Source organism: Equus caballus, chromosome 22, assembly GCF_041296265.1.
Source record: "Equus caballus isolate H_3958 breed thoroughbred chromosome 22, TB-T2T, whole genome shotgun sequence".
NCBI classification, from domain to species: domain Eukaryota; kingdom Metazoa; phylum Chordata; class Mammalia; order Perissodactyla; family Equidae; genus Equus; species Equus caballus.
The window spans coordinates 22,509,702-22,536,784 of NC_091705.1; the positions used below are offsets into that span (position 1 = coordinate 22,509,702).

Genomic DNA, 27,083 nt, shown 5'->3' on the forward strand with positions numbered 1-27,083 from the left:
ATACACAAACGGGAGGAATTGGAGACTTGTTGCAAAATGTCTACCCCGGTTTGTTTTTCTGTCACGTCAAGAAGTCTGGGGAGCTAACTGAAAGAGGCCAAAGGTGGAACAATTTCAGCAAAAAAAAAAAAAGTCGTAACAATTATAACCCAAAGAATAAAATAAATATCCATGAGTCTATACTGATGTAAACAAGTAAACAAATAAATAGAAGAGACAAGCTGCCCATGCAGAAGAATTCGAAATAATTTATGCAGCTACTCCACCCTTAGGGAGGGGAAGATAACTCCCCACTCATTAAGTGTGGGCTGCGCACAGTGACCGGTTCCAAGGAGCACAGCATGGAAAAGGGGGAAAGAAATCTTACAGTGGAGAGCCTGCCGGTGACCAGAGCTCACATCCACGCTGATAAGTCACGTTGACAGTGTCTGCTCTGGATGGAATAGGGGGACAATGCCGCTTTACCTCTGTGGTCTTCCCCCCGAAACACATTACCTGCTCTAACCATAAGAAAATCACTAGACAAATCCCAATTGAGGGTCATTTTACAAAATCCCTAACTAGTACTCCTCAAAACCATCAAGGTCATCAAAAGCAAAGAAAGTCTGAGAAACGGTCACAGCCAAGAGGAGCCTAAGGAGACATGACTTCTAAATGTCAGGCAGGACCCTGGATGGAATGCTAGAACAGAAAAGGGACATTCAGGAAAACAGAGGCAATCCAAATGAAGGGTGAACTTTTTAGTTAATAATAATGTAACAATATCGGTTCGTTAATTGTGATAAATGTACCATACTAATGTAAAATATTAATAATAGGGGAAACTGGGTATAGGGTATATAGGAACTCCATACTATATTTGCAACAATTCTGTAAATCCAAAACTGTTCTGAAATAAAAAGTTCATTTGAAAAAAGAAGTCTGGAAAGATCAGTCCAGGTCAGGGCTGGTTCACGGTGTCATCAACGTCATAGGTTCCTTCTAGCTTTGTGTTGCTTCATCCTTACTATACGGCTTCATCGTCAAGGTCACTTCTTGATCCAAGATGGCTGCTGGGGCTCCAGCCATAATGCCTGAGTCCCATGTAGGAAGAAGGAGAAGGAAGGGCAAATTGGCTTTCCTCCCAGCTGCATCAGTGTCTTCTAAAGATATTTCCCAGAATCTTCACCTAACAACTTCCATTCATTGGCCACCAGTAGCTGCAAGAGAGGCTGAGAATGTAGTGTTTTAGCTGGGTATGTTGCCACCAGGCATAACATCAGGGTTTGGTCAAAAAAGTGAAAGGAGAGAAGGGAACTGCATAGGCAATTAGCAGTCTTTCAGATGCTATTATAATTCCATTTCAGAGTTGAGAAGAACTGAGACTCAGAGAGGCCGAGTGAGTTGCCCATAGTCTGAGGACGAAGAGGAAGATGGATCTGAACTCAGGAATCATGACTCTGAAGCCTGCGGCTCTAGCTGCTGTGAGGTATGCTGCCATGGCATCAATGCAGCAACGGTAATTTAGTGACACGGACAATGTGCCTTTGCTAAACCTGAATTGTCACTGGCAGTGTGAACATGGGACACCCAGCCCTGCTGCCATTTCTTTCGGGTTCGTCACACCCTTCCAGCCAACTCCGTGAGCTGATGACTTTCTTCTCCCACCCGGTGGCTCTGTTTCACCCACAGCGACACGTCCTTCCCACTCTCTGCCTCTGCCTCGCTCGGCCTGCCCTTAGCAGGAATTTGTCCTTCCGCATCAAGGCCGCCTCTGCCCCTTTCCCATCGCCCAGAGCTGACGGCAGTGGGAAAGCACAGTGGTCCAGACCACGGGCTCTGGAGTCGGCCTGGCTTCAAATCTCGGATGCACCCCTTACTCGCTGTTGACCTGGTTGCAAGTAACCTAACTTCTCTGTGCCTCAACCTCCTGACCTGTGAAATGGGGATGATAATAGTACCTATTTTATAGGGTTGTTGTGAGGGTTAACTACATGATACATTCATGGAAAATGCAAAGCATGGGGCCTGGCCCATAGTCAGTTCTCAATAAATGTTGTTCTTTGATGCCAGTGTGACCTCAAGTCCATCCGATCTCAGGCAGGACTCGCCTGCGGTCACACCAATGATTCACAGTAAGTCTGAGTTACTTTCTCAGGGTCATCATCAAAATGCAAGTAAACCATTTACGAAATTCTTACGGAGAGCTAGTTACTCACCGTCCCCAGCTCATCCCCGGACTTCAGCTTGACAAACACTGATTTAGAGCAAAATCTCAGGGCTTTTCAGATCTGACTCAGACTCCAGTTCTGCCAGGAACTTGCGGTGTGACTGTGGACAAGTCTCTGCCCCTCCCTGGGCTCAGTTTGCTCTGCCCCCGAGTATGACGTTGATGCTATCACCAGACCAAACGCAACAATCGGTGGGGAAGGGAATCTGTGGTCGGTGACGTTTCCTTGGGGGAAGCAGGCCCTGCTGTCAGAGACGAGCTTCCTGCTCCAGCAGACGCCCCGCTCAGGGCTGGCATTTGGCGGACCCAGCAGCTCTCCGGGGTCTGTCCTAAACCTGCTGTGTGGCTTTAAGTAAAGCCCCTCCTCTGTCTGGTCTTCAGTTTCCCCATCTGCTCATTCAGGATCCCCCCTGGTTCCACCCCACTGGACCACACAGAAAGGCTGAGTGACTTGCTCAAGATCACACAGCTGGTAAGTCACAGAGCCAGACTCCAAGTCCAGTGCTCTTTCTGCACAGAAGCATCCACAGCTGCCTGCACAGACCAGAGGGTCACTGCTCCCTCCCACAGTCTGCCCTCAGCCCCCCTACAATGCTCTGTCCCCCCATCACCACATCGGCCAGAGAGAACTGGGTGACAAACACCAGAAAGTGACTCACCAAGTTGCCCAGTGGTGGATTTATGGAGAGCTGTTCCCAGGATGGCAGAAGAGCACGCTCCAGACATGAAGACTCCTCGGGAATGTCCAGGGGGTTCAGTGGCAGAGCCCGTGGCTGTCCTCTCTAGGGCGCTGGCCAGGGGTGGCGCATTTCCCACCGCCCCCTGCCTGCGTGCCCTCCATTCAAGTTTCACATCCCCAGGAGAGACTTGTCAGCCTGCAGTCAGGTGTCTGTCAACACTAGCGAATCAGCCGTGATCAGGGGACCGGAGCACGATCCTAGCACGACCAGGGGAGACGTCGTAGTGAGGCACACCCAGCTCGCATCTGACACACATGCACACCCCCAGGCGTTTGCACAAGCTATTGCCATCCCTCGAGAGAAAAATAGGAAGTAGCTTCTGGACCTGGGAACAGAAATAAATGCATATTTTTATTTCCCAAAACCTGCCTGTGTTTTTACCGCTTACGTGCTGTGATCCCGGGCCTGGTCTTAGATGGGTGCAGGGCCAGAGGGAGAAAAATGACATTGTTTTGTTTTCCCAGAAACATGTGCTGTTGGCCCAGCCCAGCCCACAAACATTTGTCTCCAAGGAAACCAAACTTCCCTCCCCCTGGGAGGCTCTGCCCTGCCGCCCTGTCCAGCAGACATGACCCAGCTCACATGCCCAGAACGATAATAATGATGATGATCATAAAGCTAGCTGACATTTCTTGAGGCACTCAACTAGCTATCTGACCTGCATCTCTCGTATCATGGTAGGTATTATTAATAGCCCCATTTTACAGGTGAGAAAACTGGCGCTCAGAGAGCTTCAGTGATTTATACAAGGTCACACAGCTAGTGAGAAGCAGAGCCAGAATTTGAACCCCAGATAGTCAACTGTTAGAGCTACAAGGGCCGCTAAAGCACATCTAGGGCGCGAGATCATTTAGCAGATGGGGAAACTTAGGCCCGTGCTGAGGAGGAGGTTGGGGACATGCATTTGTGCCTCCACGGAGCCCCCACCCAGATTCCACGTACCTCACTTAGCTCATTGACCCTCTGGACGAAAGCATTCCTGCTCCTGCTTCACAAATGTGGATGCTGTAGCTCAGCAAAGGAATAACCCTCAACCAGGGCCTGACAGCTGGTGAGGAGCAGAGCTGGGACGCTGGCCAGGGTCCCCAGGCCTGAATCTGTGCTTTGTTCCTCTCCCCTAGGGTCCTAGACTCTGGCCGGGCTCCTGAACCCTCGGGCCGTGCTCTGCTGTGGGGGCGAGGGTTCCAGCTCCTGTTACGTGGCCGGGCCCAGTGGGGGACCTGCCTGAGCTTGCTGCCCGGGAGATGAGGGTACTCAGTGGGTGGCCAGAAGCTGGCTCTCTGGGGAGGCCAGCGCCCCGATGGAGGAGGTGCTGGCAGACGGGCTGGTGCGGCAGCCTCCTAGGAGATGAGAGGCGGGCCTGGAAGGGTCCCACAGGCTGGGGCAGCTTCTGCCTGAGGTTGCCCCCCCCGCAGGAACCAGGGTTCGAGTCCTGTCTGCATTGGGGGCTACAGTTTCCCCATCTGTACATGAGGAGGTTGGATTCAACGGCTGCTAAGGACCCATTTAGCTCTGACATAGTAGGATTCTAGGATGCCTGTATTAGTCACGTATTGTCCAGTAAAAATCATCACCCACTTAGTAACTGAAAACAACCACCTTAGGGGCCAGCCCCGTGGCCGAGGGGTTAAGTTCTCACGCTCTGCTTCAGCGGCCCAGGGTTTCACTGGTTCGAATCCTGGGCGCGGACATGGGACTGCTCGTCAGGCCATGCTGAGGCGGCGTCCCACATGCCACAACTAGAAGGACCCACAGCTAAAAATACAACTATGTACTGGGGGGATTTGGGGAGAAAAAGCAGCAAAAGAAAAAAAAAAAAGAAAAAACCACCTTAGAGTGTCTATCAATCAGAAGGCCGGGCACAGCACAGCTGGCTTCTCTGCTCAGGGTCTCCCCGGGCTGAAATCAAGCTGTCAGCTGGGCTCCGTGCCGTCGTGGAGGCTCAGGGTCTTCTCCAAGCTCATTCAGGGGGTCTGCGATGTTCACTTCCTTGTGGCTGCTGGTCTGAGGTGTCCACGTCCCTGCTGGCTGTTGGTTGGGGGGGTCACACAGCTCCTAGAGGCCACCTCAGGTCCCTGCCCACCTTCATGTCTCTACTTCCGTGGCCTTGCACATCCAGTACTCCCCTTGTTGGCTCCACCTTCACAGTAGATCCAGATTCTGCCACTCCACCCCAGTCCAGCTCCTTCTTCTCCTGCCAGGACCCTGGGGGGCCTCCTCACTCGCCCCCTGCTCCCTCCCTCCAGCCCTGCAGCCCACTCTCCCCTTGGCAGCCTAAAGTTAAATACAGGTCAGACCCCACCCCACCTCTGCTCAGAGCTCTCCCAGGGGTTCTCAGAGGAAAGCTGACCCCACCTCCTAGCCCTCTCCCCGCAGCTGGCTCCACTCCCACCACTCTGGCCTCCATGCTGTTCCTGAAACACAGCAGGAGCACCGCCCCTCACCCCCCACCAGTTCCCTCTGCCTGGAACACTCTTCTCCCATGGGAGTCCACGAGGCTCCCGTCACCTCCTTCTGTTCTCTGCTGGAATGTACCCTGGCCAGTGAAGCCCTCCCCCACCAGCCTATTTAAAAGCACAATCCCTGTTTTTAATAAAGTTAAACATACACGTACACCCAGCATTTCCACTCCGAGGTACATGCCCAAGAGAAATGACAATACACGTGCACACAAAGAGTGGTACATGAATGTTTACAGTAGCTTTATTTATAACAGCCAGAAAGTGGAAACAACCCAGGTGTCTGTCACCAGGCTGGATGATTAAACAAGACGTGGGACATTTGTACCATGGAATACTCAGCAATAAAAAGGAACGAACACTCAACGAAATGGATGAATTGCAGATGCATCATGTTGAATGAAAGAAGCCAGATTCCATTTATGTGAACTCCAGAAAAGACAAACCCGATCTTCAGCCAAGGAAGAGTGACCGGCAGTTTCCTAGACGTGAAGTGGTGTGGGAGTTGGGATCGACTGCAAAGGGGCATGGAGGAAATTTACAGGATGGTAGAAATGTCTTATAACTTGTGGATACGCAGATGTATACAACCATTAAAACTCACCAAACCATACACCTAAAGTGGGTCAATTTTATTGCATACCAATTACACCTCAACACAAAAGGGAAAAACGTAGAGTGCCTCCATCTCCCTCCCCTGCTGCTGCTTTCTCCACAGCATGTCCACTCTCTGCTACAACTGCCTGTCTCCCCATTGGAGGACAGGAAATTTTATTTGTTTTGTTCTCTGCTGTATCTTCAGTGCCTAGAAGAGGATTTAGTACATAGTAGGTGCTGAATGGATATTGGATGGATGGATGGATGGGCAGATGGATGGATGGATGGATGGATGGGTGGATGGATGGACGGGTGGATGGATGGATGGGTGGGTGGATGGATGGATGGGTGGATGGATGGGTGGGTGGATAGATGCATGGATGGATGGATGGATCGATCAATGGATCGATCGATCGATGGATCGATGGATCGTTGGATCGACGGGTGGGTGGATGGATGGATGGATGGTTGGGTGGGTGGGTGGGTGGATGGATGGATGGATGGGTGGATGGATGGGTGGATGGATGGGTGGATGGATGGGTGGATGGGTGGATGGATGGATGGATGGGTAGATGGGTGGATGGCTGCGTGGGTGGATGGATGGGTGGATGGATGGGTGGGTGGGTGGATAGATGAATTCAGTCCCTGAAGGCTCAGAGTGAGTTAATACGGTTGGTTGTTTTGGTGTCCATACACCCACCTGGAGGTTGCAAGACAAACAGCAGACCTGCAGGGCCTGTGAGACTGCGGGAAGTGTCATCATTCCATCCGGGGCTATGTCATCACTCAGGCATCTGGATGACGCCATTCTGGGGCTGTGTCCTGCCCACCACCAACCTTGGCAGGTGGCCCAGCCTGGAACCTGATGCCCATTGGCTGGAGTTTCCCACTGGTGCTGTGCGTGGGGAAACCAAAATATTACCGTAGAGGGTAGAGCCACAAAACCAAGTTGGGCAGAGCCCAGAATGTGGTCTGTGGTTGCCCCAGAAGAGGGGGGACCTGACTGGGCCTGCAGGCCTGATGTTTGTCTGTCTGTCCGTCTGTTTCAGGTTTCTTGCTGTCTACTTTATTTAAATTTATTTTTATTTTTTCTGCACAGATATGCATTCACAGGGTTCAAAATTCAAAAGGTACAAAAAGTAAGGAGTGAGTCTCGTGCCCAGCCCTGGCCCCAGCCAGCCGGTTCCCCTGCAGGCAGCAACTGTGCAGGGCTCCCGGGTGGCTCTTCAGGGAGGTTTTACGCCTGTACCTGAGTGTATGCACACATGCTCCGGGTTCCACACACAGCAGCACACCGCGTGCGCATGCCGTTCCACATCTCGCCCTGTGTCTTGCCATCGAAATCAAACGTGTGCAGGGCGCCTCCCATGGCTGCGTGGGATCCCATTGCGTGCTGAGCTCCCATCAATTTAACCACTTCCCACTGATGGATATTTCCAGTTGTTTGCTGCAACAAACAATGGCGTAACAAACATTATACCCTTTGTGTGGGGTATTTTTACATTCAGATAGTTACTTACCCACATTTAAACAGCGAGACAATAACATATTCAACATTTTTTAAGATCCTGACTCTCATGAGAACTCAGAAGCTTTGACCCCACTGAGCCCACGTTCCTGGGGGGTGACCGTGGACTGGGACGGGGCCCCTCCACCCCTTGAGCCGGGGCAAGCTCGCCATTCACCACTGCCCCACCCTGTTTTGCCAAGAGCAACACCAAGATGTAGACAGGGAGTGACACATCTGCCTGAATAAACGCCACTAGGTCTCAAGAAGCCCAGAGAGGTGAGGGCTGGGCCTCAGCCACCCCCAAACTCACCTTCCTCCCTGGCTGTGTGATCTCAGCCATGTGGCTTCACCTTTCTGAGCCTCCGTAGGAGGAGATGGTAATGGGACTCCCCTGCAGGGGCCCCTACTGCAGGACCGAGCTCCCCTGGGAGCACTCGGCTCTGTGCGGGGCACACAGTTGGTGCTTGGGCCGCACAGATGCTCATTAGTTAGTTTGTACATGTGATTCTTCCAATGGTTTACACGCTTAAATACTGGTGACAAATTTTTTCAACTCGGTCAATGCATAAGGTTAGTCCTGATAATGTCCAAGATTAAGGGATTTGTCCTATTGGCAGCCACTGAGGTGGGGGGACGATGGGGTCCCAACAGTCTCTCCCGTTAGGAAGTAGCAAAGGCGGGATTTGAACCCAGGCAGCCTGGCTGTGGATCCATGAAGCACCACACCCTATCAGAGCCCCGGGGGCCGGCGGTGAAGGGAGGTGCTGGTAGTGAGGCTCAACTGCAGCCATGCCACCCCACAGGCACACACACACACGCGCGCGCGCGCGCGCACGTGCACACACACACACACACACACACACACACGCTGGCAGGGCAGGGCTTGGCCAGACTTGGTTCTAACGGTAACTGCACCATGTCTTAGCTGTGTCACCTCCAGTGAGGCAGCTGACTTCTCTGAGCCTCAGCGTCCCCATCGGGAAACCAGCCACTGTGTGGGGCGAAATTAGACACGGACAGAGAAAGAGCTTTGCAAGCTGGATACGCTGCAGGCACATGGAGGATTAAGGGATTTATCCGGCTAGTGGACACTGAGGGAGGAGGGATGGGTGGGGGAGGAGGTTGGGGACACCAACAGGCCCAGTTTGCCCTTAAGGCCCTCCCATGGTGCCTGGCCCAGCTGTCAGGCAGCCTCGGTCACAGCCCAGCGCCAGGCTGGCAGGTTCCACAGAGGCCCCTGGCTCCAGCCGGATGCCACAGTGAGGGTGGGGGGGCCACCCTGGGGGCTGAGCTGGGCTATTTTCATCCCCAGGAGGGCCAGGGGGAGGCCCCCAGTCCCTTCCTCCCCCAGGCCCTGTCCCCTCCGCAGCCTGGAATCTTCCTGTCCAAACCCGGAACCTACCTCGAGACCACAAATGCCGCACAGCACAGCTGGAGGAACCAAGGAACAGAGAGGCGAACAGGTTCTCTAGGTTCCCCCGCGGGGGCTTGAACCCAGACCTCCCAATTTCCAGGAGCCAGTTCCTTCCAGTGTGCCCTCCACTCACTCATTTCACCCATTCCTTCATCCAACAAGTGTCTGTGGAACACCTACTGCTCCCCAGGGCATAGGGACACGGCATAGAGCAAGGTAAGGTCCCTGCCTCCTGGAGCTGCCCTCCAGTGAGAGACACAGACAAGACACAGATCACGTGGCCTCTGTCGACTGTGAGTCAGGGAGTTATGTGTAATTTTCTAGCAAGAAAAATAAACCAGGGCAGGGAACTACTGACTGTTGTATGTTGATGGTTTAGCTGGGAGGATAGTGAGATGGTGGGTCAGAGAAGGCATCTCTGAGGAGGTGACATGTGGGCAGAGACCTGAATGAAGTAAGAGAACGGGTCACGTGGATATCTAGGGTAGGATAGACACTGGCAATGGAAACAGCAGGTGCAAAGGCCCTGAGGTAAGAATGTGTCTGGTTGTTTCTGGAATGGCAAGGACGTAACGTGGCCATAGCAGAGTAGGTAAAGCAGAGGTGGGTGGAGTAACAGGAATCCAGGTCATGAGGGCCTCGTAGAGGATACTTAGACCTCCGGGTTTTATTTCAGGCTGCCTGACAAGATAGACCCTCACATTGTTCAAAGGCTCCCACAACCCCGCACAATCTTCCCCTTGCGCTCCAGGTCCAGCCCCATCCAACTTCTCCCTGTTCCTAGAACCTACTCCTCCCACCACAGGTCCTTTGCACACGCTGTTCCTTCCATCTGAATCCTTTTCCACTCCTATCCCTTCTCCTGGTTAATTCCTACCTACCCTTCCCATCTCAGCTCAAATATCTCAGGCTTCCAGACCTGCCTGGCCAGGTCAGCAGCCCCTCCTTCCTTCCAGGACCCATAAAATTATTGGGATGATCAATTAATGCGTGTCTGCAACCTAGACTGAGCTTCCCAAGGGCAGGTGTTTGGGTTCATTTTGTTCACCACGATACCCCCAGGCTGTGGCTTTTGCTTGGCACAGGGTAGGTCCTCGTAAATATGTGTTACATTAATGAGCAAATGACTAGCACAGGCACTTAATGAAGATCGTCTCATTTCATTCCATTTTATCCAGCTTACGAAGCTCAGAGATGTGAGGCAACTTAACTTAGGTCACACAGCAAGTAAGTGATTGCATCAGAAATCAAGGTTTTTCTGCTTCCAAAGCTGGGAACTTTCCCCGATACTTTACCGGGAACACAGGCTTGGTACATCGGAAACCGGCTGCAGCAATTCCTCCATGCCTGTCCTCACATCCTTTTGTAAGGTCACTAAGAGATGGAGTCTGTTTCTCCACCCCTTGAAACTGACTTGGCCATGTCACTTTGACCAATGGGACATTAGTAATCATGATACAAGCAGAGGCTTTAAAAAGCTCTTGTGCATTGGAGCTTGTCCTCTCTTGCCCAACGTGGAGCCCTGGGATCATCATGTGAATGAGCCTAAGCTAGCCTCATGGCGGTGAACTGAGACACCCAGCAAAGAGTCTGCCAACGGCCAGACAGGTGAGGGAGGGGCTCCAAGACCACCCAGCCCCGGCTGACTGCAAGGACATGAGTGAGCCCAGCCTAGACCAGAAGAACCACCCAGCCGAGCCCAGACCCTTCCACCAATTCAGAGAATCAAGGGCTAACAAATTGTTGTCTCAGGCCACTGGGTTTGGGGGGTTTGTTATGCAGCAAAGACTAACAGATACACCAACCTGAACACACACTGTGCAGACAACACCTGTACACCCATGCATATGTACACAAATGGCCTTCATAGAAAATCTGTCAGCACACACACAGACACTCCCCTTACAGGTCACATACACACACACTCAGCCTTGACCCGACCCCACACACCCCTCCATCCAGACCATTCTCCTGGCTGCTCACATGTTGATGGAAACGCCAATCTGGGAATAGGTGGGTCAACGACGCCCAAGCTCTGTGTTCCTGACCCAGCAGACTTTTGTTGAATGAATGGATGAAGCAAGCAAGGGGCACAGAATGAGCCAGAGTTTGCACCGGTGAGCAGACGGCACTGAGGGGTTCCTGTGGGTAAACGGCGAGGCCCGGCAGCGGGAGCTACGGCTCCAGTTTTTACCCCTCTCACAGACCCAAGTGGGCAGGGACACACAGTGAGCGCTCACCAGCTCTCTTACAGATAGTATTTGTGCTTGAGATCCTAATTTCAAAACTGGTTCCACCGTCCTTTTAAAAAGTAGGGGGTAGGGAGGTTGTTAAAAAGCCCTCGAAGGGTTCCAGGAAGGAACCTGGAACCAATAAATTATCTTCTATGCGTAACTATGGGGAAATGGAGGACGTCAAAGAACTAAGGATGGGTTAAGACGAAACTAAGGGAATGAAAATCAAAGCAGGTAATAAGTCCAGGAAAAACAAAGACTTTCGCAAGAAAGGAAATGTAACTGTCACATGCAATTTGACTTGGCAGGAACATATTCATATGTATAGTTACAATATAAATAACACTAAATATCCATCTAATGGAAAACTGTGATAAATGCAGATTGAAAGGAGAGGAGGGTGAGAAATTTAAATCTTCTTCAATAATAACAATTATATAAAGAAACAGTTTTAATTACTTACTGGGCAATGTGCATTCTTCTAGGCACTTTACATGTTGGATCCTCATAACAATCCAAAATCTGAAATATTCTTACCACCCTAATTTTACAAATGAGGAAACTGAGGCACAAGGCAGTTAAGTCACTTGCCCAAGGTCATATGGCCAGTAAGGGGAAAGGCTGGAATTCAAACCCAGGCAGTCAGGCCACAAAAGCCACCCTGAGCAGACATCACACCAGAAAGTCAGTCAATATTTGCCTAAGGGCCGCCCTGTGGCTGAGTGGTTAAGTTCGTGCACTCAGCTTCAGCAGCCCAGGGTTTCGCCGGTTCAAATCCTGGGCGCGGACGGGGCACCGCTCATCAGGCCACACTGAGGCAGCGTCCCACACAGCAGAGCCAGAAGGACCCACAACTAAAATATACAACTATGTACTGGGGGGCTTTGGGAGGAAGAAGAAAAAAAAGAAGATTGGCAAGAGATGTTAGCTCGGGTGCCAATCTTAAAAAAAAAAAAAAGGAAAAAAAAGTTAGATTTTAATACTTGCCTAAAATTAATCAAGAAAACAGCAAGGAACAGCATGTTCCTTAGAAATACGGAGGAAAGTACCAGAAGAAACAGCTAAAAGAGTTGGACGTGGGCTGTTTTGGGGAGCAGAGCCGGAAATGGGAAGGACAGAGCAAAGGGGTGTTTTTCTTAGTGCTCTTTAATTTATGTAGATGCACAGATAGATCCATGAGGTGGGGACAGGAACTGACAGCGAGGGGACACGAGGGAACTTTCTGCGGCGAGGGTGCTGCTCTGTATCCCGGCTGGGGTGTGGGGTACAGTATGCACGGTCTCAACTCACAAATGGTACCTTTAAGATCTCTGCTTTTCACTGCATGTAAATTTTACCTCCCGCCCCCTGCAAAAAAGAGAAAAAAGAACTGTAAACAAATATTGAACTCCAGCTAAAGTGCCTTTAAGAGAAGGCCACTGATGTTTGCAACTTTCTTTGGAAAGCTTCAAAAAAATAAGTTGTCTGACTAGATGGATAGAGGGATAGATAGAGGCCTGATAGAGAAAATCCAGCGAAATATTAAGAAGTGTGCCTCTAGTAGTATACCTCTGAGTATACCAGTGTTCACTGTATAATTCCTTCCACTTTTCTTTGTTTGAAAATTTTCCTAATAAAGTGTTGGAGGAAATACATGAATGTATTACCTGAAAAATATTAAATTTTTAGAAACCTGGATGTTCTGTCCGGGGCCTGGATCGGCCCGCACATCTCTAAGCCGTCCTATGTGCGTGTCCGTCTGGGGGGCAGCTGTCACTATGCTCTCGCTTATGTCCCCACCCTACCCTGGGACCCTAGAGTCAGGGACCTATAGATTCCTCAGTCCCTTCCTGCTCTCCCTGGACACAGGACGTCAGGTAGGATGGGGCCTCCCCTCGAATGCCTCAGTAGCAAAACCAGAACCATTTCCCCAAGGACGGGACCAGACCTCTCCAGCCACATCCCATCCTCTGCCCAAAGAGCAAACTGAGGTCCAGCAGGCCGGGAGGGGTGCCTTTCCCAGGGGCCCATCACACCTTCCTGACAGAAGGGAGCAGCCAGGTTGCCGGTCTCCAGAGCCCACGTGTATATAATTAGCCCGTGGGAACGCGATCAGGGAGCAGATCTCATCTCTGCCTAATTAGGGGCTAGGCAGCTGGGGCCAGTCTGGCCTGGGGGAGCTGCGATGGAGGCCAGGGAGCCACAGGGGACGGGGCAGCAGCTGCAGGCCCTCAGAGGGGCTGAAACACAGCGGCTGCCACTCGCTGCCCCTCACACTCCAACTGGAGGCAGAACAATAGAGGGCTGTTTCCCCAGATCTCCAGGGCTGGCAGGCTGGGGCATAGGGGGGAGTGGCCGAAGCCCCCAGCTGCTCCCTCCACAGATCCCCATAAGGGAGGCTGGTAGCTCCAGAATCCTGGCAGAGAGGAAGCCCTCCTGGAACCGGGAAACCCCGATCTGAGAAGTCAAGGCTCAGACTGGCACCTTCTCCACTTGCAAGAGTCTCTCTCGACTGTCTTTCCAACAGCCCCTCCCAGTGCCCTTCTCAGCTACCGCCTGGCCCGGCTCCTGGGAGCAGCTCTCGTCTTAGGGCAGAAGTCTCGGACCATACTTGCTCCACATTATATGACTGACTATTTAGGTGCTTGCTCTTCGCTACCCACTCCCTACCCCGAGACATGGCCAGACCCACGTCTGTCTTACCCACAGCTGGGCACCCAGTAGGTGCTCAATAAAGTGACAAGGAAGAAAGGCTGCCAGGATGGGGGAGACGTGAGCACGTCTCCAGAGAATCAGGGAGCCAGGCTGCCACTGACCGTGGGGTGTCCAGCAGGCCGGGGTGTGACCCCAGCTGCAGACCTGCTCTGTGACAACCCACAAGCCACTACCCCTCCTGGTTTAAGACAAAAGGTGACCTTCTAAGGTGACCCCGAAAGGTCACCTTTAGGATTCACAGACAGGATGAGTGTGAAAAGTCTGAGCCCGGCTCGTAAGCCTCCTCCAGAGACGAGGGGTTTCCCGGCACATCAGCCAGCAGTGCTGGGATGGGAACCTCCATTTCTCCATGTGTGAAATGCAGCCAACACACCCACCTACTTGGGTTTCTGGGGGGCTGGCAGGTCACAGCAAGGGGCAATGCTTAGTACAGAATTCTGGCCAAGTTGCCCCGAGGGGCTGGTCTTTGACACCCCAAAGGACGCCCCCTCTGCAGACTCTGCCCTGATTAGCCCCCCGACCCCATTACTCCTTTAACATGGGGACCATGAGGCCCAGATCCTGCACTGTCAAACCTGCTGGGTGCCCGTGAGCAGGGCATCACCCTCCCTGTGCCTGTCTCCCCATCTGTATCACGAGGGGGTGGTCTCCATTCTCATGAGCTTGAACACCATCTGTCTATAACCCAGTTTCCCCTTGTTTCCCTGAACCACTCAGGCCTAGCTCAATCCCCTGGGGGCTGGTTATAGACTGTCAGACAGACAGACAGACAGCTGGGCTGACCTGGATGTTTGTCAACAGCCCAACGGAAATCTCCTCTTTATGCTTAAAATAAAACCTACATCAAACCTGTCACCAAGGCCCACATCAGAGCTTCCTGTTTCGCAGTCCTGCAGGCTGCGGGACAGGAAGCACCACCAGTCCTCCCCACGCCTACCCCACGGGGCAGAGGCCATCCCGGCTTTCACCCTTTGTGCCCCGGGCCAAGGGGAGTCTCCCAGCAAGTCACTAACCTGGAGGGAGAGGGGAAGGAGCTGAGACCTCAAAGCCCAATGCCAGGCACCTCCTTCTTTCCCCAACCCAAAGAGGACTGTGCGGTCCCACTCTCCCACTGAGGCCCAGAGAGGGAGACTGGCTTGTCCAGGAGCACCCAGAGTGGGAGGCAAGGCCACCAGTTTTGTGCCGTCCACCCAAGTCCCTCTTTCTCCAAAAACTCCCACTTGCAACCTCCAATCTATGGCCTGTGTGATCTCAAGTTCAGGGTTTGCCCTCTCTGAACTTCCTACCCCCTTGGGAACCGGGCAGGTGGTGGGAGAGGTCCCTTTCCTGGTGTAGGGGAAAGACCCCAGGCCTAGTCCCAGGTCCACCCAGACTCACTCTGTGGCCAGACCCAGTTTCCTCCTCCACGAAGGAGGCCTCCCAGCCTCCCAGAGCGGTTATGAGAACCCTATGGGACAAGTCCCAGGCCAGCCCAGCCAATGGCCTCATGTCCCACCAGACCCTGGGGTGGACAATTCCTGAGTTTTGAAGGCCCCGCCCCGACTTCTCCCACCCTTTCCCCATGTGAACACAGAGAGTCTGATGGCCCAGCCCTTGAAAAACAAGCATTTGTGTTTATTAACCAAGAGGAGAGAAGTCAGAGCAGCAGAGACTACTAACCAGTCCCTCCAGAAGTCTACCCACCTAGGCCAGGCTGCAAAGGTCAGAAAAGAACAGGGGACAGGCCACTTCTCCCTGCCCCCACAACAGGGTGAGTTCCCAGGGAACCAGGGCCCACTGGGTAAGGAAGAGGAAGTCAGCAAAGGACAGAGGCCAAGGAAGGAAGAAGGAAACAGAACTGCTGAGCAGACAGGCCTGGCGAGATCTCTTGGCCCCTCACTCGCAGTGGGGAGGGCTAAGTGGCCCAAATCCAAACCCAGAAAGGGACCAAGCAGGGGTACACTCATCAAAAACCCTACACATGAGGGGTAGGGGGTGGTCCAAATGCAAGAGGCAACTCTCCATGGTCAGTCCTTGCCAGGTGGATGCTGGTCCAGCCTCTGAGCTTTACCTCCATCCCAGTTCACACAAGGCAGCAGCCTCTGGTCTGCCCGAAAGCATGTAATGCATGCAGGAGAGGTCAAGGAGCCAAGGCCTCTCTAAGATCTGTCCTGTGGCCAAAGCCCGTCCAGCGGAGTCCTAGCCCTCAGCCGCTGGGGTCTCCCGCGCTTGCCGCAACCCGTACAGCCACTTGATCACGCGGGCGTTGCGCTCTACCACCGACACGCCGTAGGGGACGCGCTCGCGGGCGCGCTCCTCCACCGTGGCGGAGCTGCGGCGGGAGCAGCCCTCCTCGGAGCTGCCCGGCCCAGCGCTGGGCCCGGCCAGGGACACGATGTCCGAGCTGGCCCGGGCCAGGTGGGCCACACCCAACCCCCGTGCCTCCTCAGGGTCCAGGCCGCAGAAGTTAAAAAATCGCTCAAGGTCAGCTGCTGCCCTCGAGAAGCGCTCACTCAGGTCCGACTTGGAGCGTTGCAAACCTGGGGGCCGAGCTGGGCTGGAGGCGGCAGGAGTGCCTGGCGATGGGCAGGGCCGGGCAGGTGAGGCCGGCAGCGGACGGACATCCACTCGGCGGACCGCAGCCGTACTGGGCGGCGGACGTGGCGGGGTGGCCACAGGCGCGTGGCGGGCCCCCTCTGCCCGTCCGGGGGTACGGCTGGCCTCGGCAGGGGACACGGGACTATCACACAAGTTTATGAGGCTGCTAAGGATGTCCAGGTCCAGCTGGGGCCGGCGGCCAGGGCCAGGCAGGGCTCGGCGGCTAGGTGTAAGCACTGTGCGGCGAGTCCCGGGGCTGAAGAGTGGCTGTTTGGACAGCAGGGGCTGCACAGGTTCCTGACGCGTGTTGGCCACATGCAGGCTCTTGACATACTTGGCCTTGTCGGCCTCCAGGCGCTCCACGGCACTAGGTTTCCGGACTCCACCGTCTGCTGGCCGCCGTAGCAGGTAGCCGGGAACCTTGGTCCGCAGGCGGAAAGGTGGGGCGGGGGCGTCCCGGGCTCCGGGAGTCAGCGTGTCCACAGGCATGGCCGTCACATACCTTCCGAGGGCTTCGGTCCGAGGAGACCTGAGAAATGAGGAGCCAGATCCAGACAGAAAGTTGGCAGCTGGACACCGGCACCGGCTGCAGGGGAGGAAAGAAAGAGATGAGATGAGCTGAGCGCGCTCAGACAAAGGCTCAGCAAAGACTGAAAGGGGCTCCAGACGCCTTCGCTGTTAAAAGTGAAGGCCACGCCCCTGATTCACAGGGAGCCAATCAGCAGGCAGAGAGCAAGAGCTGAAGGGCCTGTGGCTCCGCCCACAACCCTCCCCCTCCTTCTCCGAGGACCCGGCCCAGCTGAGGCAGAGGAAAAAAAAGATGCCAAAGAAGACAGACACGGGAGGCCTGAGCAGAAAAAAACAGAGCAAGGCACGATGTAAAGGAAGCAAGGTGGGCTCCAAGGTGGGTACCAGCCGGCTCAGCCTCAATGGGTCCTCTTAACAGCTCCATTTTGCAGAGGGGGAACTGAAGCCCGTTCTGCACGTTAGTGGCTCTGCCCCTTGCCTCCAAGCGAGGAAGTGCTGGCGCAGGGGTCGTGGGGTTACGTGACCAAGAGAAAGGGCTCCAACCCCACACCCCACCTGGACTGCCCACAGGGAGCCTGGTACCACCCCTATCCCTCACCTACCCAGGCAGGAAGCTGCCCTGTGCCATCCACCTGCCTAGACACGCCAGGCCCCAGGCACAGCAGCAGAGCTTGTGGAGGAGGAGTGTAGAAAATCCCCACCCCCGCCCCAGTGGAGTCCAGACACCCATCAGCTTCCAGCATGGGACTGCAATGCCAGGCCCACGGTGAGCCACGGATAGCTGTCAAGGAAACGTCAGCCCTGAGCTAAGCTCTCCGAGAGAAGCTGGAAATACCCAAGATGGCACAGCCCTGCTTGGAGCATCCAGCAGACTCTGGATCTGCCAGCGGCCGTGGGATGGGCACCCACAGGCAGGAGGGCCCATACGTGGGTGCACAAGTGTCCACATGATCACTAAGCGTTAGGGCTGGTGCCCCAGGCATCAGGCCACCCCTGGCCCTTTTTCCAAGGAAGGGCTGGGCCCACAAAGTGCCTGCTCAGCCCCCCTGGAGATGGGCCAGAAGGAAACCCATAAACCAAGTCCTGAACCTTCTCGTCTGTAAAATGGGAAAAGGGACTTTGTCTGGATGATCCCCAAGGGGACTTGCATTTCAAGCCATCTAGACCCGTGTGTCTAATTCAATAGCCACTGGCCACATATGGCTACTCAACCTTAGCTTTAAATAAAAACTTACAATTCAGATCCTGAATCACACTAGCCATATTTCAAGGGCTCAGCAGCCACATGTGGCCAGTGGTCACTGTACTAGACAGCACAGAGAAGCGCATTTCCATCCAGAGCTGAAAGCTGTATGGACAGCCCCACCAAGACAGCCGGCATTCCAGGGGGAGAGTCCGGAGTGGGGTGGAGAAGCAGGAACCTCCACTGTGGGGCCAGACGTTTCACACCATCCTCTCCTGTAACCCACCAACAAGGGTGTGAGATGAGTCATTGTCACCTCATTTTTACAGATGGAGAAACTGAGGCTCAGAGAAGTGACCAACGCAGGTCCCAGAGCCAATAGAGGAGACAGAAGTTCGCAGGGAGCCTAATGTACTCGTCTGTCACATTTATGGTAGTTTCACTCTTGGAGGCTCCCATTCCCCTCGAGTATCAGCTCTCTGAGGCCAGAGCGTTGTCTGCTTTGTTGGCTGGATCTCAGTTTCAAGATATTGCTCTTGACGCATAATAGGTATTCAATAAATTTTTATTGAATTGAAATGCCTATGAGGGCCAAATGTGAATGGGCAGGTCAGGCATAAACTAGACAAGGGCACACCCAGCCTACTGCAGGCATATGGGTCCAAAGTGGTAGGTGCAGAATGTTCTCGGAAGCTGGAAATCCAGAAGTGCCTCAAAACTCTAGATTCTTAAATGTTAGCATATTCAATAACAATAATTTTAAAAACGTTGCATGTACGGGGCAAACGAAATATGTCTGAAAACACATCTGCCCCCTCCCCCCCATCTAGTCCCCAGCCCCGAGTCTGAGACCTCTGCGGCGATGGCAGGTTGAGAACAGAACCTCGGGGGCTGTGGCCCAGACCCAGAGCTGCTCCCCAGGCAGAGGGGGCGGCCTAGGTGGGAAAGGAAGGCTGCCCCACTCAGGGCCGCCCCCCCAGGAGGCCTCAGGCGGGAAGGGTCTGACGGGAAAGGCAGCCTTGCTGCGCAGTGTCCGGGGAGCTAGACGCTGCCCCACCCCCGGGCCGCCGCCTCCCAAACCAGTCCAACCCGTCGTTGGCGGCGCTTCGCTCCCGGGCACCATCCGCGGAAGAGGAAGGTCGGACGGGCAGGGCCAGCGCAGAAGCCCCGCGCGCCCCCTCCGGCCCCACCTGCCAACCCCAGGGGTCCTTGATGGCGAGCGGCGGGGACAGACGCTCGGAGCCTGGCCCGGCTTCGGGGCCGCTCGCTGGGGCTCGCCCACCGCCCGCCGTGCGTCTTGCGCAAACAGCTGCGCCTCTTAAAGACTCGGTTTCCTTATCTGTGACATGCAGTTAAAAATAGACCTTGCTGAGCCTCCAGGTCACTGGGAGGATGGAGAGATAACCCGGGTCGAGGGCATTCCGCAGCACCCGGCGCGCCGGGAACCGCGCCCCCTATTTTAATCGTGTTTGACCCACCTCCGCAGACCGCGCCCCCGCAGGGGTCTCTAAGCGCGCTCCGCAAGGGCTGTCCAAGCCCGGGCCACGGACAAAGGTCAGTGAGTTGACCTCAACAAGCCCCATTCCACAGGCCGGCAAGCGGAGGTGCGGCGGCTCCTGGGAGTTGAGGCCAGGGTCCCAGTCCCCAGGTGGAACTCAGTGTCCTCTCTGAGGCCTCCTCTCCCCACCCAGCGCCCCACCCATGAATTTCAAATATTACCCACAAATGGCCCCCAATGCGCCGGCCCCGGGCCCTTCTCGTTGGCATCCCCGGGGCAGGCAGCCCCACCGTGCCCCCTCCCCACCTGCTTCCCCGGCGTCAGCCTCAGGAGGCTGCCGAAGGGCAGCGGGGGGAGCCCGGATCCTTGGTCTGGCTTCTGCCCTTCCCCACTTCGGAGCAATCTTGGGGACTCCCGGCGGCGGAGGTGGCCGCGAGCCTGGCAGCGCGCTGTGTGACTCTGGCCGCTAGCCGCCCCTCTCTGCGCCCGGGTTTGCCTGGCTCCCAAATGAGGGGACTGACGGCACGGCTCCTGCGGTCTCGTCCAGGCCAGAAGGTGAGTCCCAGCCTTTCTGAGGAGGGAGGAGTGCCCTGGCAGCCCTCTACCCGGGCCGGACGCCCCCGGCCCCGGCCCCGGCCCCGGCCCACACGTACCTGGCTGCGCCCGCGCCGCTGCACTGCGCTCCTGCGCCCAGCCCATCTGGGGCTCAGGTAACACGCGTTTGCGCAACTTCCGGCGGCCGGCTGCGAGCAGGTGAACCCGCCAACCCAGGTGTTACCCGAAAGGGGAGAACAGAAGGCAGGCGGCGGAGAACCGAGCCCGGGCGCGCTGGCAGTCGGCGCGGCGCCAGGACTGGGTCCAGCGGCCCCGACCGGCCCCGGGAAGCCCTTCCGCGAGCTGGGCTCCCTTCCCCACCTGCACATCGGCCGCGTGGAGCCCCCGGGGCCCACTCGGCACGCGCACCCATTTAGGAGATGCAGAAACTGAGTTCCCCCTCCCCCACCGTCACAATGACCCCCAGTTAACGTTCACCGCGCCCGGCACAAGAAAGCGCTTTTCCTGGTGTTAATTAACCCATTTTAATCTTCCCAACAGCCCCTACGAGGTGAGCTCTGTTATTATTCCCATTTGACTAATGGAAAACTGAGGCTGGGACAGGCTGAGTCAGTGCCCAAAGTCACCCCAGGAGTCCAACCTGGTCTCTCTCCCCGCCCCCGACCGAGACTTAATGCCCCTCCCCCTTTCTAGCTGTGTGTCGTGTCCCTGAGCAGGTTACTGGACCTCTCTGGCCCTCCACTCTGTCAAGCGAGGAGAGTCCCGCCTTCTAGGCCAGGTCAGTGTGGGTTCTGAGGGCCTGAAGAAGTTTGGTGCAAGCTGTAAACGTTAGTAACAACAGCAATAACAATAATAATAACTAGAAGTTCTGAGGGCCGGGCACTGGACCCACCCTGGAAGGGAGGAAGTATTGAACTCCCATTTTACAGATGAGGAGGCTGTCATCCTGCAGGAAGGAACCCCTGAGAGGGAGGTGACTGTCCCCTCTGCCAGCCCAAGCCCTAAGAGGTGACTTCTGGCCGCTCATTTGGTTAGGCTGGTTTCCTCTGGGGTCCTGAGGCCCAGAGAAGGGAGTGACCACTGGCCTCAGACCTGAGCCCTGGGAAGACCAGAGGGGGCCCAAGTCCACGTCTGTGCCTGGTGGGGGCTGTGCCAGGATCAGGGTGCAGGGCATGAGGGGAGGGGACAGGAAGTGACCAAGGAGCAGCGCTCCTCCCCCTGGGGGGAGAGTCAGCCCTGAGGCCTCCTCCAGGCTCTGGGGCCTGATTTTAGAGGGTGAGGGAGGCTACGAGACCTTCATTCCCCACATGGCCTGCTGGGTCCCCGCCTGGCCCTCCACTGAGGTGACAATAGGGTGGGGTTGCGGGCGCTAGTTAGGCACTAAAGCAGTAAAAGCAAAGCAACAATAACCATTGTCGTAAAATAGCTAAGACCTTGCCTGAGTGCTTTCTTTGTCCCTGGCACTGTTCTAAGCTCTTTATATATGTCAACTCATTTAATCCTCACACTTACCCTGTGAGGTAGGTACTACCAGTATGCCCTTTGACAGTTGAGAAAAAGGAGGCACAGAGAGGTGGGGCCACTTGCCTGAGGTCACACAGCTGGTGAATGGCAGAGCCTAGATTGGAACCCAGGCCTGGGTCTGGGGAGGAGGGGTGGAGACAGTCTTCAGTGTTGGGCTCTGGCCACTCACCAGGAGACTATAATAATGGCAATGCTTTCCCAATAGAAATCAGGCTTCATCACAGCTCTGAGTATCCCCCTCCCACACCTCACCAGCCCCCACCACCTTAGGATAAAATCCAAGCTCTCCACTCAGCCCTCAGGCCCTCTGGGATCCAGTCCCTGCCCTCCTCTTCCACCTCATGTCCAACCTTTCCTGCTCCAGCCACGCAGCCCTCCACACTGTTCGTGAACACACCAAGGTCTTTCCTGCCTCAGGGCCTTTGCACCACCTGTTCTCTGCCTGGAACCTCTTCCCTCACCTCCTGCAGGTCTCACTTCAAATGTCACCTCCTCAGAGAGGCCTCCCTGGCCACCCTAAGGCTTCTGCCAACTCTCTCACCCATTTGTTTCCTTCCAAGCATCCATCACACCTTGTCATCTTAGATAGTCACTTACCAATCACTTGTTACCTGTCTCTCCCACTAGGCTGGGAACTCCATCACACTCTTCCATATTTCCTTCCTCCAAGGACCAAGCACAAGACGGGACACCACGGAGCAAGTGGCAGGACTGGAACTCAGGCCACCTCAAAGGCCAAGACCCCTCAGCACCATGCCTCCTTGCAACCCCCGACTGTGCCCCAGACCTTCCACCACTTGTCCCCCTCCTCTTCCAGCCATTAGTCACCCCATTCAAGCTGGGATCCGGCCACTTCTAGCTGAGCCTACTTCTTCCTCTGCGCACGCCGGGTCCACGGTCTGCAGGGCCCTTTTCCGCTCCATCCCCAGCCACCTCTGTAGCATGGACTCTGGGACCTGCCTGCCCAGGTTCAAATCCCAGCTCCACCATGAGACCTTGGGTAACATACTCAACTGCTCCATACCTCAGTTTCCCCAACTGGGAAACAGGACTCCTAACAGTGCCTCCCACCCAGCATGAGGCCTATGCATGACAAACACCACCCAAATGGGAGCTGTGACAACTATTCAACCAAACAGATGCTCCAGTGCCCAGCCCCTGGGTGAGGCCTTCGTCAGCCCAGAATGTTGAGCGGCTTCTCTCAGAGGTTACGGATCTAAGAGTGCAGTCACTGGAAGAGACATTTCTCCCAAGAAGGGGTACAGATGGCCAATGAGCACAGGAGAAGATGCTCAGCATCTCTAATCATGATGGAAATGCAAACCAAAACCACAATGAGACATCATGTCACCTCCATTAAGATGGCCCTTATGAAACAAACAAAAAAAAAAACAACCAGAAAATGTCGGTGAGGATGCAGAGAAATTAGAACCCTTGTGCACTCTTGGAAATATAAAATGGTGCAGCCGCTGTGGAAACAGTATGGCGGTCAGGCAAAAATTTTAAAATAGCATGACCATAGGATCCAGCAGTTCTACTTCTGGGTATCTACCCAAAAGAGGTGAAGGCAGGAACTCGAACAGACGTTTGTGCACCCATGTCCACAGCAGCACTATTCACAACAGCCAAGAGGTGGGAGCAACCCAAGTGCCCATCGATGGATGAAGAGATAAACAAAACATGGTACATTCATGAAATGGAATGTTATTAAGCCTTGAAAAGGAAGGACATTCTGACACAGGCTCCAACATGGGTGAACCCTGAAGACATGCGAAGTGAAATAAGCCAGTCACAAGAGGACAAATCTTGCACGATTCCACTTATAGGAGGGACCTAGAGTCGTCAAATTCATAGAGATGGAAAGTAGAATGGAGGTTGCCAGGGGCTGGGGAACGGGAGGATGGGAGGTTATTGTGGAATGGGGGCAGAGTTTCCATCTGGGATGAAGGAAAAGTTCTGGAGACGAATGGTGGTGACGGCTGCACAACAATGTGAATGTGCTTCATGCCACAGAAGTGGACACTTAAAAATGGTTAAAATGGTTAACTTTATTTTATTTTATAAACACTTAACCAAACAAAAAAGAAAAAGAGACGGGGCAGAGTCTGGAGCCAGACTCCCTGGATCCCAATTCCAGCTCGAGGCCACTTCGTGCAAGTTGCTAAACCTCGCCAGCGCTCGGCTTCCCTTCCAACGGTAGAAATGGCAACAGCAGTAAGGACCATGCGTCACAGAACTGAGGGAATTAACTGCGTTCACCATTGTAAAGTCCTTAGCACGTAGTCAGTGCTCAAGAGGGCTGGCTTCTGACATTTATCATTTTTATGACATTCTGCACCCCCCACCCCACCCTTCCTTCCACCTGCTTCTCTTTCTTTTCAGCAGAAGCCTGGCCCCAACTTGGATGGAGACAGAGAGGCCCTCACCTGCCCTGAGGAGAATCAGGAAGGCTCCAGGCAGCGGGGAGGGTGCCGGCCCTCAGCTCCATTTCAGCCCAGCTGTCCGGGTCAGAGGCACCCCGCGGGGCATCCTCCGGGGCCACACCAGGCCCCACGCTATTTCTGGAGTCTCCCCAGATGCCTGTGCCCTGGCCTGCCTGGAGTCAGCCTTGTCCAGAGGCAGCCTGGCCCAGGGCCGCACAAACCTCAGGAAGAGGGAGGGGTGTGGGCGCAGACACCGACGGGCCGTCTCCTCCAGCTCGATCCTCTGGGCCTCAGTTTGCACCTGAGGTTGTAAATGGGGACAAAGGGGCTTGCAGTGAAGACTGAGTAAGAGACAGACCACATGCAAAGCCTTAGGGAAGGGCCTAGCACACAGGATGGGGAAAGTGAGGGTTGGGACAGACCCACAGCCAGGCTCACTTCCCGTCCTGGATTGCCCTCTGCCCAGGCCTGAGCTCACCATCATGGCTTTTCCCGGCCCAGAGAAGTGAAGAAACTTACCCAAAGTCGCACAGCAAGTCAGTAACAGATCACAGACAAAACAGTGGTCTCATGATTAAATACATTCCCTATAATGAATACATGTATATTTTTTTCACTCAGGCAATATAGGCACATGGTTCGAAATTCAAGAGCTATAAAGGGAATGAAGAAGAAAAAATTCCCTCCCACTCCTGTCCCCAGTCACCCAGTTCCCCTCCCTGCAGGTACCACTGTGACCAGACAGTTTTATGTCCTTCCAGGGAGATTTTAGGCTCATACAAGCAATGATGGACGTATATTCTATTTTTTACACATACGGCAACATGCTGTGTGTACTGTTTTCATCTTGCTCTTTTTACCCAATAATAGATGTTGTTCTTAATGTTATTAATATATGAATTATAACGTTATTAATATACTTAATGATATATGTTGTGCCACGTCAGTACGTAAAGAGCTCATCAGCCCCCACTGATGGCCACTCAGCCTGTGTCCAGTCTCTCCCGATTACAAACCACACTCCAGCATCAACGCATCTATGTCATTTTGCCTAGAAGTGGGACTGCTGGGTCCAGGGATGCACAGTAATTGTGACAGAGCTGGGGGCCTGTGCTCCATGGAGGCCATCCGGGTGGATCTTCCCACCAGCAGAACACACAGCAAATGGTCCATAAACGTTAGCTTGAGTTATGTAGTTACGGAGGTTACGGGCACCCTCAATTTTGTGCTGGAGGCGAGTGCCTCGCTCACCTCACCCTGGCCCCTCCTTACGACACATCCCAGTCAGGGAAGATAATAAACCTACTAATAAGTGAAATTATAGGACATCCGATGCGGGAAATGCTACTGAGGAAAACGAAATAGACCCAGGGGAGGGCAGGGTATATGAAGTCAATAAATATTTGTTGAAGGAATGAATGAAAGACTCCTTTTCTCTCTGAGTGCCCAGAGCTCCTCTCCCCAGAGCCAGGAGGAGGGTGCAGAAGAGAGAGAATAAGCAACTCCCTTTGGAGAAATTCAAGACTCTCCACGGCCATGATTCTGAGTGCCGGGGATTCTAAGATTGAAGCCAGACGGACCGGGAGCCAGCTCCAGCAGTTGTCAAGCCTGACTGCGTGACTTTGGGCAAGGGGCTTATCTTAAACCTCAGTTTCCCCACCTACAGAAGGAAACCAACAATAGCAACGTGGGGGAAGGGGCACCCCCAGGAGGCAGGGCCTGGTCTGGGTCAGATGCTCCACCAGGAGGGGGTCCTCGGCCCCACCCCCAACTCCAAAGTCTCCGGTGACTAGTGGCTTCGCTTGAGGAGCTGCCCTATCCTTTCCCCCGGCCTGGGGCAGATTCTCAAGAGTCCAACAGCGACGCCAGAGCATCTGCTGCCCACCTGGCACCTAATCCAGAACGTCAGGCCTGCCCACTCCCCCCAGAGCGGCCCTCTGAGAGGGACAGCACTGTAATTCTTCAGAATCCCGTAGGCAGAAGGGCCCTAAGTGAGCCCTGAGTCCAACCTCAGGCGTTCTGGAGAAGGGAAGACAGATGCCCAGAGGGAGCATCCCGAGGACGCGCGGGGGAGGGGCGTGATCCAGCCAGGGCTCCACGGGCTGTGGCCCTGCTGATAAGAGGCTGAGAAAGTGACCAGCAGTTGCCCGTCTGGGCCTCTCAAGGCAAATCTAGATCTACCTAGACTGGAGACTGCAAGGTGGGGCAGAGAGACCAGAACTGGATTCTCTGCCAGACGTCGCCAAGCTGGGACACTCGCGTCTCTGAGCCTCAGCGTTCTCATCCACGAAATGGGGTACCACCGCCTCCCGGCGGGTACGACGCGGAGAGGACGCACACAGCAGGCACTCGGGGAACGAAGTCCCCCCACCCCAGACCCGGGCTCGCGCCCCAGACCACCCGCGCCCTCACCTGGACCCCGCGCTAAGCGAGTCCCGGCTCCTCCAGGGCGCGTCTTGGAGAGGCTGACAGCTCGGACCCGGACGGGGAGTGGGCGCGCCCAACCCGGCTTGGGAGGCCCCAGCCCCGCGGGAGGACCCGCAGGCGCCTCTTCGGAGCCGCCCGCCGCACCTGCGACGAGCAGGCAACCCCTGTCCCAAGGCCCCACTGGAGGGAAGGTCCCCGCGGCGCAGAGGAAGGGGAAGCGAGCGCGCCGCCCTCCCCGCCGCCAGCGGAATGGTTTGCCCCGGACATCCTGATTGGCTTCTCGCTTCCGTTCGAACGCCGCGCCGCCGGGGTTGCCGGGCGACCGCTCAGCATCGGCCCGGGGAGCGCGCCCCCGCTCGCAGCCCCGCCCCGGGAGCGCGCGCCCCGCCGCCCGCCTGCTGTTCTGGCGGCGCTTTGCCTCAGGAGCCTAGTTCTTCCCCTTGCTCAGCCGGGACTTTCCCCTGATTCCCAGCTGGGTGAGGCACCATTTAGGGGCCCCCGTTGGTTCCTA

The 27,083-nt window shown here is 54.9% G+C and overlaps 1 protein-coding gene and 1 long non-coding RNA gene across 5 annotated transcripts; both read right to left on the reverse strand.

Annotated features, from left to right (window-relative positions):
* Nucleotides 1–725: 725 nt before the first annotated feature.
* On the reverse strand, nt 726–5,375 carry LOC138920230 (uncharacterized). Of its 2 annotated transcripts, none has more exons than XR_011431066.1 (3): nt 4,780–5,375; nt 2,869–3,274; nt 726–1,211 (listed from the first exon to the last, which is right to left on the reverse strand). It is a non-coding gene; the product is annotated as an uncharacterized lncRNA (long non-coding RNA). The 2 variants fall into 2 exon arrangements; XR_011431067.1 differs by lacking the exon at nt 4,780–5,375 and adding an exon at nt 3,892–4,083.
* A 10,075-nt stretch (nt 5,376–15,450) lies between these two features.
* Nucleotides 15,451–26,840, reverse strand: FAM110A (family with sequence similarity 110 member A). Of its 3 annotated transcripts, none has more exons than XM_005604540.4 (2): nt 26,558–26,840; nt 15,451–17,020 (listed from the first exon to the last, which is right to left on the reverse strand). In XM_005604540.4, exon 2 carries the CDS (start codon nt 16,921–16,923, stop codon nt 16,036–16,038), a length of 888 nt encoding a protein of 295 aa, XP_005604597.3. In that variant the 5' UTR covers nt 16,924–17,020; nt 26,558–26,840; the 3' UTR covers nt 15,451–16,035. The 3 variants fall into 3 exon arrangements, with proteins under 3 accessions (XP_005604597.3, XP_005604598.3, XP_070104167.1); XM_005604541.4 differs by lacking the exon at nt 26,558–26,840 and adding an exon at nt 20,297–20,608; XM_070248066.1 differs by lacking the exon at nt 26,558–26,840 and adding an exon at nt 19,950–20,321.
* Nucleotides 26,841–27,083: the final 243 nt, after the last annotated feature.